The sequence below is a fragment of the Cyprinodon variegatus genome, unplaced genomic scaffold, assembly GCF_000732505.1.
Source record: "Cyprinodon variegatus isolate N-32 unplaced genomic scaffold, C_variegatus-1.0 Scaffold451, whole genome shotgun sequence".
NCBI classification, from domain to species: domain Eukaryota; kingdom Metazoa; phylum Chordata; class Actinopteri; order Cyprinodontiformes; family Cyprinodontidae; genus Cyprinodon; species Cyprinodon variegatus.
Genome location: NW_015150904.1, coordinates 237,764 through 257,331, shown reverse-complemented (window position 1 = coordinate 257,331; position 19,568 = coordinate 237,764). Strand labels below are relative to the sequence as shown.

The window sequence follows — 19,568 nt, the reverse complement described above, 5'->3', positions numbered from 1 at the left end:
GGAACAGGGTGTAACATCTCTAGGGTTACATCTAACGATTATTTCGAAAATCAATTAATCTGTCAATTATATCTTCGATTAATAATTGGATAGCTAGAGATTCCTTAAAGGTGACTTTTAATTAAATTAAACCAGGTTAAACTCAAATTTTCAGGAGTTCTGGATAGAGCATGTTGACAGACAAAGCTTTTTTTTGTAAACCATAAATGCAAGAGTTTATATATTTCAACAATCCTAGCGCTTTGTCGGCGAAAGGCATGTTTTACAGTCTCTAAACTCCAGTTAACGATTAATCAGTTACTAAAATAGTTGACGATTAATTCAATAATCAATTTATCTAGATTATTTTGATTAATTGTTTCAGCCCTAAACATCTCCAATAAAAATATTTTCTGACACTCCCATTTTCTATTTCTATTTAGACCTGGAAAATCTCAATTATATTCCATACTGTTCCACACATATCAAGAAAGTGTAGGAACTCTCTTAAAGTGGGATAGTTTATTGCAAAGGTGGAAAGGGAGATTTTTCATAACAAATGTTTGAAGCTACACAAAAATCATCGAGTTATAGAGTGATACTAATGAAGTACATCAGCTCTGCACACAATCCACATTCTTGCTTCAAATACAGATCATAAAAGTGATCTATTTGGATTCCTAGTAGCCTCAGAAATTGCATACCAGAACAGTTTGTACAAAAACCCTCCCCTTGTCGAATTGCTTTAACTTGACACTTTGCTAGTTTATCATCTTCATTTTTCCTAAGTTTTGGCCAGGAGAGGCCTGGTTCTCTGACCGTTCCCATGGCGACGTGCCTACCAACACCAGGCATGTGCAAACAGAGCAGCCTGAGCGAACACTTTGGACTGTGCCTCCCTAACTGTCTCCGAGCATCCAGGAGCCTGTTAGCTGCCTACTGATAAAAAAAAAAAGAAAAGGATGCCACTCAAACAGTGTCGGAGCAAATAATGGGAGCACTGACTGAGCTCTATTTGAGTTGGCACTAGTCCATCCTCCCATTCCCCCCAAAAAATATCTCTGGAGCAAAGGATGGGGGAAAGCAGGGAGAAAACCCGTGAGATCAGCCCTGCTCATCCCCAGGAGACACAGCAAAACATCAAGACAAACCATGAAATCTTCTGAACAACACCCACGGAAAAAAACTCTGGCTTCCCACGGTGATTTACTGTAAAACACCAAGTAAACACGCCGGCTAACAATGGGGCCAGCAGAGATTGAGACTGGCACAGGTAAATCAACCAATCAGCGCCCCAGGAAAAAAGTGTCTGAATGACTTGAGAAAAGCTAACAGTAGCCCCTTGTCGGCTAATATAGCAGTGTGAAACATTCCCCAACAGAAGCAACCATTCTCCTTTTCTGAGGCTTATTGATCGGCCTCATGAAATGGGATAGAAATGGAGTTACACGGAAAACTGAATGGGGTGGATTATCCCACAAGGTAACAGATTGGCTGTGTTTGGGAAAAAGTTGGATGGTGTTTTGGAAATCTGTAAAGATTAAGAGGTTTATTCCAGATCTTGACCCATAATTGGCAACAGCTTTATAGACATGAATTAAGTCAAATTCAATAGTGTTAAACCTTTCCCCAAAAAACTCCCTTTATGAAGGCAATAAACTAGATGCAAAGATGACCAAGTTTAAAACCAACCTTAAAAAAAGGCAAAATTTCACCTCTAGTCTGCATGAACTGCATAGTTAACCTGCAGCGTGGATGCGCAGCGCATTCCAGACAGGAATTTCTGTACATTGGCCTGCATCCAGAATCAGCGTCTGTTTAGACAAAGATTCCCTCTCTGCTTCCCAGAATCTGTTAGCCACAAGAACGCAGCAGTAGATGTGGGAAGAGGCCACAACAGTGAGAGGGTAAATCCAAAGAGGCTATGATGTGGAATATATGTACAGCTGACTGTGAGGGTCGAGCAGGAACAGCCAACAGCTGCTTCTTATATCAGACTGTCTGGTCTTCTCCTTCATCATCCTCGCTCTGCTTCGACTGGTGCTGCTTTAAAGGCTGAGATCATGTCATCAATGCTATGATATACCCGTGTTCAAAGATGCAGTGACTTTTAGGCAGCTGCCAGAGTTTATTGAAGAATAGGAGGAAACAAATTAAGTTCATAGACTCCACTTTCATTTGAAGTCAATGTCCGCTGTCACAGCTTGTACATGACAGTTATGCAAGAAGCCACTCTGCAAAAGTGTGTTTACAGTCACATTAATGAGTCAGAGACTGAGCAAGAGTCAGCCCCACCACAGAGCTCCACTTTACCCGTCCGTCTCCCAGCTGGTAACTCCAACTTAAGATGTGTAAAAAACCTAAATATAAATTGAAGCACAACAGCAGACTAAAAGGTTTTCAGAATAACAAAGTCACACACTAAATATTTAACACCTATTAGTACCACTACATTAGTACCACTACTTTAATAGTCATTTTCTTTTTAGAACTATCATATACTACAACAGTTGGACTTCTACAGCATTAAGAAAGTTTGGCACATGCAAAAAGAGATACAATCTCCCTGTCTCTGTGTCATGCAAACCATTTATGATTTGTCTTTATTGTGAGTCATCGTTCTGCTGAAAGATAAAATGACCCATTTTATTTAATTTCTTTTTTGTTGGGAGGTCCCAAAGGGTTATTTTGCCCTGCGATAGACTGGCAAAATATCCAAGATGTACCCGCATTTCCTCTGTAGACTCCCGGAGATAGTCACCAACCCCACACTGACACTAACGGATGAGCAGGAGATAGATGGATCTATTCAAGTCAAATTGCTTTACACATAGATTCTCTACTACACCCAACAGTAGGCATTAGACATTTTATTAACAGCCAATAGAAGTATTTGATGGGCTGATAGGGCTTCAAGGCTGTTTTCGGGCATGCCTCCAAAACAACCAGTTAGTATGTAAACAGCCAGGTTTGCTAACTCCTATTCCCAAAACTGGTGTACTGTATGTTCTAGATGCCTCTCTGGTCAAATACATCTACATAAATGAATGGTTAATTAGCAGGCTCCTGCAGAACTGTAGGCCATGCTAGAGAAATAGGACAGCCATATGAATCCTGCAGGGTCTTGGCCCCTCTGGAATGAAAATCGACACAGCTGGTCTAATGGTTGTTGTGGAGACTTGGTCATCCCAAGATCATTGGTGTAGTTCCCTAACCAATAATCTTTGGAGATTTTCTAACCTATCTTACTGTCCTCCACCCTATGTGTTGTGGTCAGGTAAATATGGTCCCTTGTCCATTCTTGTTTGTCACATTTCTAGGTGTTTTAATCTTTTTAATTATTGCTCTGGTTGTATAAATAAACAAGTTGAAGCGATTTTCTTTAAGCCTTTCCAATGTGGTGTTTTGCTGCCTTTCAAATTTTGAAAAGATGCTTAAATAAGCATGTTTATAGTCCAGAAAGTCAATGACTAGTTCAGCTCCTTTACGCTTTAATGAAATTGAAAGGGAAAAGTTTGAATTACAAACATTTACATTTATCATAAATTAATTGTTAAAGAGGCTAATAAGAATAGAATCCTCGATTTTAAAAGAGCAAATTTTTGACCAAAGTTTTTCCCCTTCATGGATAAATGTACTCGTATTACAAAGGTAGAAATTTGAAAGAATAAATCAAATACAATTCAAAGTAAGGTTATGCACTCAATAAACACAACGCCTGGAGAATCAATCAGTGCGCTCCTGTGTAATATTAAATTACTGAGTTTCTGTAAATTTAAAAAGGGATTGGAAATTAGTAATGGAAATTAGTTATGGTTAATATTTAAGGACCAATTGTGTTCTTTCTCAGGTTGGCATCATCAGGTATTTATTGTCACATCCAAAAATCCACAGTGGACAAGTTTAGAAAAAGGTGAAAGCAACTTCCACACATAAACTCCAGTGGTGTTCTCGTACTTCACTTCTGTGGATGATCAGTTTTGAGTTATTAATTGGCATTATGTCTGCATAAGGTTTTAAATGTAGTTTGTTACTGAAAAACCCGAGTGTTTCAATGGTGTTTTATTTGGCATCTGACACCTATGAAAGAAGTTCCTAAAAACCTTTCAGCTCATCATCAACGCCTCTTCAAACAGCTACAAGGATCATAACAAGGTGCTTTATGGGACAGGAGAAAAACTTTTACAAGAAGCTTCATACCATAAAAGAGGTGTAAAGAAATTTTACTATAGAAAAACAAAGGTGCTGTTGGTCAACAGATTCACCTACAACAAAAGAATAGAAATAGAGCTGGTATCATCCCAGGGAAAATGGGAAAAACTAGTGTAGAGACGCATTCTGTTAAGTAAAAAAAGGTCTTTAAAAAAACTTGGATTTATTCATTGCACATATGTGGCTAGTTTAGACATCCGTCATCGAGGAGAGGTTGCAGATGTCCACAGCCAAGTCCGATTTCATGCACTACACTAATCAGATCTTTATGAAAAAATAGAAAAGAACTTAAAAAGAAGTTTGTAGTCTATAGCAAAGGCAAGAGGAGAGCATGTGAAAGAAACTTATTTGATCAAATGAGACCAAAATTCCTTTTGTTTTTTCCACCTAAATGCAAAATGCTGTGTGTGCCACAAGAATAACAGTGATGACTGCAAAAGGCTGCAAAAGGCTTGACACTCATGGAGTTTTCCAGTGCAGCTGTTTCAACCTGTCAATGTTCAAAGGGGGTTTGAATACTTTTGTAAAGCAGTGATGAGTCCAGTAGGATGATGGTAAATGGAACCCGAAAAAAAAATCAATTTCCTTGCAAAACTTCACTTCAGGCTGCTCCTATTTGACCCAGGGTAATTCAAAACACATACGCAACTCAAGACTATCAAAATATTGAATGAATCATACAGTGTTGGTGTTTTCCAATTTCTCTCATAGAAGATCTCAATTTTGGCATAAAAATGTCAAGTCAAAGGACAGCTTCAGAAACAGAGAGATTCTTGTCTCACATTCAACGTTTTGTAACTTCCCCTAATTAGATCCAGTTAAGATTGTTTTTCCTTGCAAAGACTCTAGTTTAGCACAGAAAGTAAAGAAGAGATCCAAACACTCTTACCCAAGTGACTTTGAAAAAACAAGGCAGCATTAAAAACCATAAAAGGATTAACTCAGAAAACATGTTTTGCTTATAATTTATTACTAAAGAAGAACTCAGAGTTTTATTCTGCTCTTTTTCCTAGGATTTGGGAATTTTGCCAGATTACTCAGCAGTAGCCTGTTGACACAGAACTGGTGTGTTACAAATCTAGACAAGTCGTTCAGCATTATTATGTGCTCAAATGGAAAACAGGGCACTGGGTTAGAAGTGTGCAGCAGAGTAAAGAAACAGCTCACTCTGCCTTTATCTGAGGCTAATATCCCTACTTGAGACAAAGGGAGAGGGACTTGGCCTAGCACCTACCTGGAAAATGTATTCCTAGCATAATGCATGATGCTATCAAAGTCATAGACTTCTCCCAAAGAGTCCACCTCCCCTGGCTCCATCTTTAAAAAGTTATACTCCTGTCCTGAGGGAAGAAAAAATAAAGAGGAATATTGAAATGAGTTAGAAAACCAAGTGAGAATGTGAGTCAGAATGCGTGTCAAAGGTGCGTTTCCTTTTACATGCAGCAAAATATATCTAAAAATGTATGTAAAATTTGTGCATGTCCCTACATGTGTTTTTTTTCCTCCCTTTTTGGAACCTTATTCACCCTCTCCAGCAAGATGAATCAAGAGATTATTTCTTTGTATGAATGTTTATGGCTGTTGGGCATTGCTAGTACGAGGTCCTTGCTACTGTACCTGGCTGGATGTTGTCCCTGATGATGCTGACGTGCTCGTCTCTATCAGGCCGTGTGTGTTCGTGCCAGAAGCCGATCACATGTCCCAGCTCGTGCACCACGATGCCAAATTTGTCACAGTTTTTACCGATGGATATAGCCTGGGGGCCTCCTCCTCGGCGTCCCACGTATGAACAGCATCTATGAATCACCACATACAAACACAAGTCGAGACAGACATTAAAATACCAGAATCTATGCTTCAGGGATGAAATGATTACTAACAAGCGGAATGTATACCAACAAAAAACAAAACCAAAAGGAATGTCTCAAACAGCTCAGACTTTCATTACTTTGGTTCATAAATTTGAAAAAGAATCTCTATACTTTGCTTCTGAACAGGCATGGGCAACCTGGGATAATGATTTGAGGTAAAGCTGCATCAGTTTGACAGCATCAAGATGTTTTACAGAATCAGTGCTCTTATTTAAAATATTTTATTTTAAAACACAAAATCAAAAAATTATCCATACTGCGGTTGATATCTTATCTAGGGTTGCAGCCAATGACTATTTTTCTAATCGATTAATCAGTCGATACAAACCAAGTGAAGCTAAAAATGTTCCCTTTATGGACTTCTGCACTTCTTTGAGTGGGTTGCAGCCAATTAATGATTCATCGATTACTAAAGTACATATTGATTATTTCAATAATCAATTTATCACAATAAATATAACCGTTTCAGCCTTAATCTTATTGTTTACTGCATTTACAATGGAATGTATATATATAAATCCACTGCTTTTGCACATAGAGATTACTTTGATCCCATTTTTAACCCAATTTATTGTTATATGTGTATTCTTTTCAGCTATGACAGCTTTAGCTCCCCAGGTAAAGCTGTTTACATTATTTCTGAAATCCATTTTTCTGATTAGATACTGAGGTTGGACATGATAGCCTGGCTAAGTCTTCATTTGAATTCATCCCATAGATGTTTTATTGAGGTCAGGACTCAAACTAGACAAGTTCCTAAACACCAAACAAGTTAATTTATTTGTGCACTGATGTGCAGCACTGTTGTGGCAGACAACAGACAAGTTAATTTGTATAGCACAATTCAGTATGAAAACAATTTAAAGTGCATGAATACATGCACAATAAAATTGAAGAAAAGTAAAAGCAGAATGAAAGGAAGTAGGGATAAAAACACGATAAAAGCAAGTACTGAAATCCAGCAGAAGACCAACAAATTTAAGTGCAGTCATCTTCCACACATTTCCAAACATGTCTTGGTGAACTAATATTGAGTAGATCTAAGAGGCAAAGCCCAACTCTTAAAAAATACAGTCCCACACCATAATCCTGTCTAAAGCCGGGCATTCACTGTACGATTTGTTCCCCATTTCGGGCCGACTTTCCAGTCGTGCGAGAATTTATCGATCGGGTCGACTTGCAGCCTGATCGTATGTCGTGTAGAGTACAGGAGGTAACGAGAGGCGATCAGCCTCTCAAGATCACCTCCTGGTAAAGTTTGATTGACCGTCGTGGGCATATTGCTCAGTGGTTATGCGCAAACAAGGACTCTTCTTCTTCCTCTCAGATGAAAACACAAAAGCATTGCGGGGATGCGAGTGAAATGGAGCTCTCCCTGTAAAATTGACAGACCGTAGTAGCCACGTTCGCTCAGCCATTTCTTTTCCCAAATACGTTGTCGCCTTTTCTTTTTAGCCCTTTCAGCACACAAAATTGCACAAATTACCAAGTTAGCACATTTCACACTAGTGAGCTTCATATTCCTCTTCTACTCGTTTTGCTTCCAGATAGACGAGTCCGAGTAGCACCATCTCCCTGCGAAGCTGAGCCCGACATGGTTTTTAGACATACAGTGTGAGCAGGTAGATCGCATCAGAGCGTCGGGCTGCACACTATGAGAACATGCATTGTGAGCTGCGAACTCAAACTGTACGACGAACCCACAGGTTTCGTCGTACAGTGTGGGTTTTTGTCAGTGTGGGTTTTTGTCTAGAAAAGACAAAAATTATACAAAGATATGAGCTGATGATGGTTGTCTTCCTCTAGTGGTCTGGAGCAACTCCAGCTTTTCTGAACATGCAGTAATTTTTTATACTTTTAAAATTGTTCATTGCATATATTTTCTGTGCTGGCATCATTTATGTGCTTGCAGTGTGTTTATGTGATTGCAGCGCATTTGCACTACACTTCTCTATTGTTTTGTCAAGGCAGCGTTTATCTTTTTCTGCGTTATTTCTACGCATGTGTGCTGTGTGTTAGTCTCAATTTAGTGTTGGCTAGTCTGTCATTGCAGCGTGTTGGCACCCCTTGGCCACATGTGCAAGGCTTGGATTGAATTGCTTGGTCATGGAAACTTCATGCAAGAAGCTCTCCACACGTTTTTTTTAGGCTAATCTCAGGGTAGCAAGAAGTTTGGGCGTCAGGAACGCTTGAGTCACCAAAAAGTTGCCTTTCTCTGCGAAACACTACAGATGCCAGCATCAGCAGGCCCTGTGACTTTCTTTGGCTCTCTGCTTAATAGCTGTTTGTCGTTGTTACACTTTTTCATAAAACCACTAACAGCTGGCTGTGGAATATTTTACTAGAAAGAAAATTCCAGGACTAATCTTACCGTACAGATGGCATCCTATCATGGTGGAGAGGAGGAAGTCACTGAGCTGCTGAGAGCTACCCATTTTTCACCACTGAGCTCATTAGACAATCCTCTTCACTGTATTTGTAAAACTAGTGTTAAAATGTATTTTTATTCGTTGGCTTTTAGCACAACATGAGACTCTCTATTGTGTTTGTGGTTTATTTTATAATTTTCTTTGTGTGAGGTTTTATGTGTTTTAAGTCATTTATTTCCTTCTCTTACTCTTTTAAACTTCCATGATGTTTTATACAAATTTAAATTTCTCTGGTATGTACAGCACTTTGTGGTAGCTGTGGTTGTTTTGAAGGACTCTATAAATAAATGCGAGCTGAGCTGAGATGTTTGCTAAAGGAGTCTGCATGCCTAGGTGCTGGAGTTTAAACACCTATGGTGATCGAGGAAGTTCATGAATTAAAAATTTTGGATGCTTAGAAATATTTTCTTGAAATATAGTACGTCCTCCTAACCAGATATTAAAAACAACTACGAATGGGATTAATTAAAAAGCAGCAAAAGTCATAGGACAACCTTTAAAACACCTTCAGAAAGTTGAAAGATTATTGTTCAGGTCATTTAAAAAGATTAGAGGCAGTCTAGAAGCTCAGAAGTAAAGTATGCGGAAATTAAGGTCGACTCAAGACCTTAATTAATAAATCCAATGAAAGCCGGATAGGGACATATGAATCACCATAAACCTCTGGTAATTTATTTGCGTTAAAAAAAGAAGAAATCTAAGAGTGTGTCCAGAACCTCACTGCCTGCAGCACTCCACCACATCGTGACATGAAAGGTTCACTGTGGGAGTCTGCAGGACGGGCACACATATAATGGCTCAGTGGGCCAGACAACCGCTCTCTAATTACTGCAAGCCAGCCAGGCCTCTCTTGAGACACGCCTTGAACTTTGCACAGGACAGATGGGGGCCTGCTGAATATGCAGCAGAGTCAAGCTTTCCCACTGCTAACCTCTGCTGCCTGCGGATAATGTCATCCTTGTTGGTTAAAAAGCTATTGGTAGCAGGCTGGAAATGGCAAATCGTAGTCAGTTGGTAAAGTTCAGCTTTATGAGCGTCATTTGCTCTTAGGTGAACTGCCAGTTTTGAATGCAAAATAAATCCAACAAAAGAAGTGAATAAGGTAACACGTTAAGGGCTTGAAGTCTTTAAAAATGTCTCAAACATCTCAGCACCTTTTTTCTCAAAATATAGTTTAAATCAGAGCATACAATAAAAAAAAAATGATTATCAGGAAACAAAAGAAAAAGAGAAAAAAAAAAACGTTAGCCTAAACAGATCATCGGCAGTTGCATAGCAACAAAACAATCAGCCTTTTCCATGATAATCCCATTAAAAAAAAAAAAAAAAAAAGGAAAAGAAAAAGAATCACTGACAGGACGGGTCCTCCTTGGCTTTCCTGAATCCCATGAGTCACACAGATGCTCAGCAAGTCATGAAGTTTAGTGAATAGGCACAGGAAATTCCTGCTCACTGAAAGGCGTTAAGTCACTTTCAGAGCTGTTTAGGGGGTGACCTGTACCTCCCTGACTGCAGAGTCTGCAAACTGGGAGGACGAAAAACACAGCTAAGCTGCAAACAAGGAGTCCTTACATACAAAAATAATTAGCTGTGGACACTGAATGCATAGAGTGTGAGAATTGTTCTGGGTCTAACAAGCAAGCGGAAAGGCCCAGTGACTCACCCGCATGGCCGATAGGTGAAGACAATATAGCTCTCCTCCTGGGTCCTTTCTATAAAGGTCACACAGGTGTGCTTCTCCCAGTGCCGCATAGCTTGGCGGAAAATAGCCCGCTGGCTGCCTGAAAAGGATGACAGAGAGGATGAGAAAAGACAGTTAAATCAATAAAGACCAAAAAGGATAAAGCTTTGCAATTGCAAAGATCCACAGCCCCCCTTTTTCTAATGTAAAGTAGCTGGAGACCCACAGGTTTTATGCTTTGGTTTGGTTCCAAAACATAGAGAACAGAACTTTCAGCTGATAACAGGAAGTCAAATTGAGAACAATGTTTTGTCGTTTTAAGTTTTCAGTCCTTGTCCATTTTTAAACATGCTACTGGATTTGGGCTGGTTTGCCAGCTTTTAGAAACAACCAAATGTGATTGTTTGCTGTTTTGTGAGATGCACTAGCCTTGCTAACGGGTTCCACATGGGAAATCTGATTACAGCAACTAAATCTTTCACACAGAACAATGTTGTTTCTGTTCCTAATTTTCAAATCCTTAAAGCTAAAATTATAGACTGACAAAATCTTATAAAATTCCTAGATATGAACTGGATAATATTGATTTTAGCACATCACAGTTTTACACAATCATCGGTTTAATAACCATAATGTTCAGCCTATCAGCAAATATGTTTAACACTGTTTTAATAATGATACTGGCAAACATTAGCAAAGAAATATCAATAAAACATGATTTTATTTAGTTAATTTACTTTTATAATATTACCAAAGACCACTTTAAGCAAGGCAAAATAAAATAAGATTCTGTCTTTTGAAGATATTAAGTTGATATATAGTCAATGAACAAATATTTCTCTGCTGGAATATCGCCAACATAATAATAAAAAAATAAATAAAAAAAGCTTTTAATCTGTATTACAACTGCCTTTACATCAGCTGGTGCCTTTTGATTATACCAGTAAACACGGGGTCAGCTGTTGTTACCTACCACTGAAATTGCCACTGATGACATAAGGGATGACCCCTTCAGGCCAGACGCGCTCAGGCCTGGACGTGGCAGCCCTTCTCCTGCGCTGAGCGCCATGTCTGGTTGGATCTGCGCCACCGGCTGAATCTGGGATTTTAAGCAAAACAACACCACAGAAATCAATTAATTTCACAAGAACAAAAAAAAAACAATGTTTTCCTATAAAGACAATAGATGCTAGAAGGTTAAATAAGCAATTAGTCAAAAGGGAGAGTTTTTACAGAATTCTGCCTTTCAGGCTCTTTAATAAGGTTTCATAAAAAAGACTTAATGAGAAAGGCATTTTTTTAAACGGCATTGTTCTTCTTTTTTCATCTACCCTGAAGAAAAGACACTTCTGGCAAATTAATTTCACCATTTTAATGTCACTCAACCGGATATAATTGTTACTATGGAGACCAATTCCCAACCCTAAGACTAAAGCTGAAGAAAAGAAACATCCATATGTGAATAAACTATGGGCGTGAAAGTCAATGACTGTCAAATTTATAGAGTGGTACATCTGAGCACCTGAAATAAACTACTAATTTAAAGCAGTTGGTGTGTGAAAGAAAACGATTGACTTTGACGTTAAACTTTGATTCTGAGTATATGTCAGAATGCTTTTGGCTACAAGAAGGCTACTTTAGAGGGTTTATTATAAGGAGTAACATAAAAGATCTATTTTAAGTTTTTCATGGAGGGAGTGGTATTTTGTCATTCTCAAAATATCTACAAACAGGGTATCCAACATCAAACCTAATTCCAAAAACAAAGATATGAAATATCTTCCACTAACAAACAAATGCAAATCCTGAAACGTTGTTTATATCTTTTTGAAAATAAGCACAATTATGAGCCTGTAATTGTAAATTACAAATGCTAAAAAATATCTTAATGCTGCAGAATGTGATACTAAGGGCTGCAAATAACGATTATTTTGCAAATCAATTAATCTTTCAATTGTTTTTTTTTACTAATAATTGAATAGGCAAAGGTTCCTTAAAGAGGATGTTTTACAAAATGAAACCAGGTGAAACTAAAACTTCACCACTTGAGGAGTTCTGGATAGAGCATACTGACAGACGAAAAGTTTTTGTTTTTTTTAATCTGAAATGCAAAATGTTTACTTTTTTCAGTTTTGCCATAATTACTGCTCTAAGTGGGTTGCTCTGTCAGCTAAAGAGATATTTTAGAGTCTCTGCTCCCCAAGGGGATGGGTTAAACGCAGCGAGTGAATTTCCCCTTTGTGGGAAAATAAAGGGATTTACATAATGATTAACCAATTACTAAATTAGTTGATGAATATTTTAATAATTGATTAATCATGATTAATCCGATTAATCGTTTCAGCCCTAGTTACTATATTTTCATTTCTAGAAAATAAGAGAAATTGGGAAAATCCTATATAATATCCATTCCATTTTACAGCTTTGTACTACTTTACGTTTATCAGCCACATAAAATGCCAAACTACTAGATTGTGGATGTGGTTATAACATCAAACAATCCAAGAAATTTTTTTGCGATGCTTTTATTTTAGGTCTTACAATGATGGAAAACATTTTTTATGAAATGTTCACTCATTAGATTCATCAGAAAGAAACACACAGAATAGCAGAAGAGGAGAAACAGTAAATCTGTGTAGGAGGGAAAACTGATGCGACTCTGATGAGCAAGACTGAAAAATTGCTGAGAAAGTCAATTGCATCATTTCTTCCCACTCTAGAGTTGTTGATCATTTGGAGAACTAATTCAAACACTCTTTTGTCCTCTATTTTCTCTCAACTGTCACATCACTAGGACAGTTATGGACAGCTTTAATCTCCATAAAAGGCCAGGTCATCTCAGATTTCACTAAAACATAGCGCTTTTTAAAAGCAAATGAAACTTAATTTTCTTCAAATGGTGCAAACAAACCCAATCTGTGAAGAACAAATTAATTCTGTTGCAGAGTGGCCTACAAGAGTCCACGCTGCCTGCCTGGTGAGAACCATTAGCACGTTTACTTGTGCACGTGTTGTGAAGAAATGGTAACAGCCAAATCTTCTCTGCTAACTGATAAGACATGCAGAGACAAATCACCTAGAAAATCTGCTAATTACAAAAGCTAATCTGCTAACGTTCATTCACACACTGGGGTTTTATTTTTAGGTTATTATGATGGACTGTGTTTATACCTCATGCAACATGTTACACACACATATTTTGAATTGCATTGAATATTAAATGTCAATTATTTTCACTGTATTTATATTTATTGTACAAGAAATATTGTCAAAAATGCAGAAAAATCCTTCCTTTTAAAGGAGAAATCATTGTTTCAGATTGAACCTAAGGTATTTTCATACAGCTTGGGATTTTGCACACTTCATTACATTAAAATACTAAAACAAAGGATAGCATAACTGTGAATAATTGCATATAAACTAGGTATGTGCTGTTAAAGATTTTGTTTACAACCTGAAAAGTCCTGCATTTATTTGTCTACACCCGTAAAGCCTTCAAGGTTTGTCTGTATCCACTTTGCAGATTAAGAGACTGAAATTATCAGCCAGTCTTGTTGGCAGAATAGCTCATACTCAGTCAGAGTGGATTAAGATTGTGTGTGAATATCAAATTTCAAGTCTAGCCTCAGATTTAGGAAGAAGGTTCTTGGGCAATTAAATGACATGATTTCATTTAACCATAACAGTTCTTAGTTCTTCTGCAGCCTCTAACAAGCTTTGTGCAGGGATTGTTTCGTGTTTGGTAGCTGTGCAACGTCACATCGATCCACATTGACAATATTGATTACATCAATGGAAAAAATAAAATAAAATCAATCCTAATTTTCATTTTTAACATAACATTTATTTTGAAATTCATAAAGCGTGAGACTATAGTGGACAGATGATCTATTATAATTCTTAGAGGAATGCTAATTTTGAGTTAAAATGCCTATGAGAGCTTAGAAATAAAATATTCAAACCACATTTAAGCCCTTTTTGGTGAGCTGATATAAAACATGTATTCCACGTCTCAATGGTTTATTAGCAAATAAATTGGACAAATCAATTGCAGAATAACACACTTTTTTGTGTTGGTCTGTCCCTTAAAAAAGCATTTTAAACATGCTCAAAAGTCTTTCAGAATGTTAAGCAATTAAGGTGAAACGTTTGAAGGGTTTTATGGAACACAGCCGACAGTTGCTAATTCTGAACCCTTGAGCAACGCTTTTCACTACATAAAAATGAAACGCGATGTAATTATCCATCTCCATTGTGTCACTTAGTCTGTCTTCAATCCACTTCTGTAAATCAGCACTCTGTCAATATTCTAAGCTGCCGTGATGTATTCTTAATCTTTCATTGAGTCGTTCCCCCTACAGATCTATTAACCCAATTTTAAAAAAAGCAGCTAACTGGTCCTGTTCAAACACGGAAGCCAACTTGGACACACTTGTTGGTTCCTGTTCGCCTTTAGTTTACAGAGCAGGGAAGCCACTGGCCTCTGCTTACTCACAGCTGTTGCTTTTTATCCAGCTTCACAAAGCCCTGCAATTATTCTTGAACTTTATTCTAGAGGTGCGGCGCTTTGTTCTGATGACCTTGATTTAGTGATGTACATCTAAACAGGGCTTACACACAGACACACACACACACGTGCAAACAAATGGCAGAGGCTTTAAGAGGTTAGATGAGTGCAGTGTTATGCAGCATGATGTCCTCAGACAACACAAAGCCTCAGGCAGAAACCAGCAGTGTGGCATTTCTGCTTGTTTTACGCCTTTGTTACAATTTGATTTGGAGAAATGATGCAAAACATTTTGCCCGGAGCAGAACTACCATGAACGACATGAGGTATATCATTGACGTTACCTGTATCTGTGTGATTAATGGTCTGGACGGTTCTCTGAGCCAAATCTATAATTCGGTCCACTTTAAAAGATTTCAGGTCCTCTTCGTCCAAAGCAATGTCTCCCAGAAAGGCAGCTAAAAGAGACAAACAGAAAGGGCATTATTTCAGCATCACTTTGTACTGTAGCCTTTCCCGCTGCAGAGACTGAACAGGCAGCATGAAATCACGGTGGAAGCACGTGTGAAAGTATATGCTTTTCTTTATTCGACTCTTCTCGGTTTACCCTCTCCTTGCAGGGAATTAAAAATACGGCTGCGGGAGAGTTTGGGTTTGAGGGCAGTCGTGTCTCAATTCAGTTACAGGAGGAAAAGAGCAACAGTTTATCCACTATGCGAATCATGTGGAGTGCTGTAAATTATTATTGTTAATCAGAATTATTAGATACAGAGAGACTTCTTAAAAATAAAAATATATAAAAGATAAAACCAAAAGCAGTTATTAAGAGCCTATCTAATTCACAGCAGGGGGGAAAAAAGCCCTTAGAGAAAAGGATGAAAAAGGTAGTAACATCCTTGGGTGTAAAAACGTCTTAATGGTAACTACTACATCACTTTTTTTGCAAACATTCTGGCTTACACTTCTTTACAAAAACAATTTAAAAAATCACACTTGCGAGTTTTAGAGCATAGAAATGTTTTTTTTTAAGGTAATGTCACAGGATTTCTATTAGGCTAAAATCCAGACTTTGACTCAGCCACTACAAAATGATCATTTTTTTTTTTTTTTTTTTTTGGCTTCCTGTTAACAAGTCATTTAGTTATCACAATCCTTTGACCAATGGGCCTTCTTCACAGTGGCTGATTATTTCATTTCAGTTAGTTAAAAATCTCTTAAACAGCAGAAAAGTTTACCCCTTTCTAAGTATCTGTCTCCGATTTCATAATTACAATTAATTTTTTATGACTTCCTTTTCTCAACTTATATTAAGAGTTTTATTTTATGAATCTCTTAAAACAGAATCAATAGCAAAGATGACAACATTAGAAGGAAGTGAGCTCTGGTACTGAAAAAAAGCATTGAAATTATCAGATATTCCTGTTCAAATATTGGAGGGTGATAAGAGGGGAAGCAATGTGAATCATTGCATCTCCACTCTTTTGATGCAGTTTACAAACTACTGCCTGGACCGCCTCCTTCAATGTTCCTGAAGGGGAGCAGGATTTGTGGTCTCATAAATTGCAAGGCATCCATATAATAAAGTAGCAAAAGAGCACTAAACCATGATACTGCCACTACCATGTTTGACTGTAGGTATGATGTCCTTTTTCTAAAATGCTTTCATAGTTTTAACAGCAGGCACACCCTCTAAAAAGAGTACCTTTTGCAATATCAGTCCATGAACAGGATCGTTAAGTTGTTTTTTTTGGCAAATGTAAGAAAGGCCTTTGTGTTCTTGCTGGTCATAAGTCATAATGGCATAGGAACACTCTTAACATAATTCTTCCTATGGTTGAAATCTGACCTTAACTGAGGGAAGTAATTCCTCCAAGCTTCAGATGCCATTTGGGGTTCTTTTGTAAATGTTTAAATAACACATCATTGTGCTATTGGAGTAATTTTGGTCATCTGGTTTACTAGATTCTACAGATTTGGTTACAGATCAATTCTGGGTGCAGCTAGAGAAACGAAATAAATGATGGTTACTTAAGGTAAGTTCATGCATTAACAAAAGGAGGGTTAAATAAGAACATTTATCTAACAAAAGAATCTGTAAGCGATAAGACCTCTTTGACGTGACTGTAAGAAATAATGATGTACTGACGCTGCCTCCTTGAAGGAATATGGGGCACCTTGAACAAGAGCCAGCCTTTTAATTAGGGCAAAGAGATGGAAAATAACCAAACAGTCCTACTTTATGAGCAACGTGCGGTATTGGATTACTTACTAAATGCTCCTTTGCTAAAAGTCTTCTCCACAGAGACGGGGTGCTCCGGTTTATAGGCTTTTAACGCCAGTGTGTTTGCAGGATTTATGGCCCAGTTTGTATATAGGAGTTTGTGGAGGTTGGGGAGTTTCTCAAGAAATGTGGGAATGGTAGGAGGGGGGGTTAATTCATGTCTAAAAAGGAGATGACATCTAGAAGGAAAGAAATGAAAGGAGAGTCCCATCCTCTCTGCCCACTGCTGTGTTATGAATAGGAAAGGCAGATGTGCAGCAAAGTGGAAAATGACGGGCCTCTGCATGCCTGTTTGGTTGGTCAGTTTGGTGCTGAGCCAAACGACCAAGGAGAGCAATTAAAGAGGGGTCAATAATGTTCTCCTAGGATTTTTTTGTAAATCAAAATGTTGTCTTGAAACTTTCCCAACTGCTAAACACATATAGACACAATTTATTTTAACAGGATAGGGTTCAGGAGAGACACCAATATTCAGTTAACCACAAAGGAAAGTTTATGCATGTTTTCTAGTAGAGACAGTTAACTGACTCAGACTTCTCAGTGCTGATGTATTAAATAAATAAATTGATAATTTATTTTTCAGAATTCAGTATAACAAAACAACAGTGAGCCATTTTTGAGAATGCCCGTCAACTTGACTGATAAATGCTCTAGAATCTGGCCTTGTTTTTCTCCAAACTGTGACTTATTTTCTACACGTAGTCAAATGGGAGACAAAAAGAAAATTTTGACTCAAGTCTCTTTAGTCTGAAGAAGAGTGATTTAAACCGTCTGGAAAAGACTTCCAATCACCCTGGAAGCTATAGAAGATGCAGCGCAAAGGATAAGTGCAAAAGGATAAGAGGTTAATGAGAGCAATAAGAAAAGGTACAAGACAGGGCACGCATGGAGGACAGGTCTGAATTCCAGAAGGGATCCTCTAATTTGTGCTTTAAAAAAAACCGAGCCTGACTTAATCTTAGAGACAAAGCAGACAGCACGCAGCCGGCACTCATACTGAGAGCCATCTGCAAAATACACACTTACTGATATAGAGAAGCTACCAGATGTTGTTCCACACAGGATGGATGGAGTCACTACAGAGGAACATTTTCTTTCCTTTTATTTCAACATTTCACTCCCAGGAAAACAGGAGCAGTGCTGCTGCTTCCATTGCAGTAAGGAAGACTGAAATATTGCTCAACAGTATTTGATACAAAGATGAATAAAACAAACAGGAATTCTACCTTAAAGATTAAATGTTTTACCACACAGGTCGTACTTTCAAGACATATACGATTAACTATTTCATCGAAGGTGCACTTACGAGTCTTTGCCATCTGTTTTCAAAACAAGTACCTTCTTTCTCCTTTTAGGAGGGAAAACAACAAGAGTAGTCACACTGGATTAAAAGCCATAGATTTCCAATCAGATTTAGGCCTAAACTTTGACACAAATTAGTCTTTATCTAAACCACTGCATTATAGCTCAGACTGAATATTAAGGGTCCTTTGTCCTGCTCGATGGTACCTTAAAGTCTGTAAAAGATTTTCTTAGGAATCAACATTGTTTAGCTCCATCCATCTTCCCATTACCGTCCCACAGCATGCTGCTGCCACCACCGTTTGCAACTGTGGAACCAATGTGTTAATTTTTCTTGCTGGGTAAAAGAATGTTTTCAGCATGTTTGCCATGCACTCTACATTACCCAGGTCAGTCTAGCTTATTTTCTAAAACTGGATGATGCATAACAGGACAATAGTGCAAGGTTGTACTGTAGTAGTCTCAATGACAGGTTGGCATCAAAGACCAAAAACGATAACAAGTAAAATAAGAAAATATGCAAGAGATCATAAACCTCAAATTACATATTTACTACAGTCATGCTAACATGTTGCCAGTAGCCAAATCTTAAGATTTTATCAAAGATAAATGGAAGTGAAGGTTCCTGTATCTGTGATGGACTGGTGGCATGTCCACGGTGTAGCCTGCCTCTCGCCCGTAGGCAGCTGGAGATGGGCACCAGCACCCCTCGCAACCCCGCTTGGGATAAGCGTGATGGAAAATGGATGGATGGATGGTTCCTGTGGGTTATTTAACATTGAGCAGTGTGTCTAAATGGTATCACACAGACGCCTCTAGAACTGGCTTGTTTCAAACTGAAAGTGAGATTTCTCAGGGCTTTCGTTTCCAAAATGTCTTCAGCTGAATTCTTTCCAGCTCCTCTAAACTGACCTTAAGACTTCTGACTTCTTCGTTGAGTAATGCTCTGCCTCTCCTTCACCATCATGTGTTCCTTTGTACTACTTCATCACATAAAAACCCCAATAAAATACTTTAAGAATGATGTTTGGAAACAAAATGAGAAATAAATAGCAGGGGTTGCATAGTGCGAAGCTGTGCCCAAACAACAAAGCACACGCTTTCTCGCACCTTCTCCTTGGCACTGTGGTTTGACTCTACTAACTTTATGGAGACTGACCTGATAATTCAGAACATTGTTTTTCTTAGGCAACCTCAGCTGAAAGTGTGCTAATGCACATCCCAGCTGGCACTGAGACCTATTTCTCCTGGGTGCAGCAGTCGTCTTAGAGACGGTGTTGCAGGTTTATGGGTAAAAAAAAAAAAC

The 19,568-nt window shown here is 38.2% G+C and overlaps 1 protein-coding gene across 1 annotated transcript in view; it reads right to left on the bottom strand.

The window, feature by feature from the left end:
- Window positions 1-19,568, bottom strand: part of bmp1 (bone morphogenetic protein 1) — a 44,582-nt gene that overhangs the window by 16,206 nt on the left and 8,808 nt on the right. The window contains exons 2-6 of the mRNA XM_015389183.1: window positions 15,024-15,137; window positions 11,146-11,271; window positions 10,155-10,272; window positions 5,809-5,987; window positions 5,426-5,531 (exon numbers count right to left, since the gene is read on the bottom strand). Coding sequence (XP_015244669.1) covers window positions 5,426-5,531; window positions 5,809-5,987; window positions 10,155-10,272; window positions 11,146-11,271; window positions 15,024-15,137 — 643 coding nt within the window. The remainder of the gene's footprint in view (window positions 1-5,425; window positions 5,532-5,808; window positions 5,988-10,154; window positions 10,273-11,145; window positions 11,272-15,023; window positions 15,138-19,568) is intronic.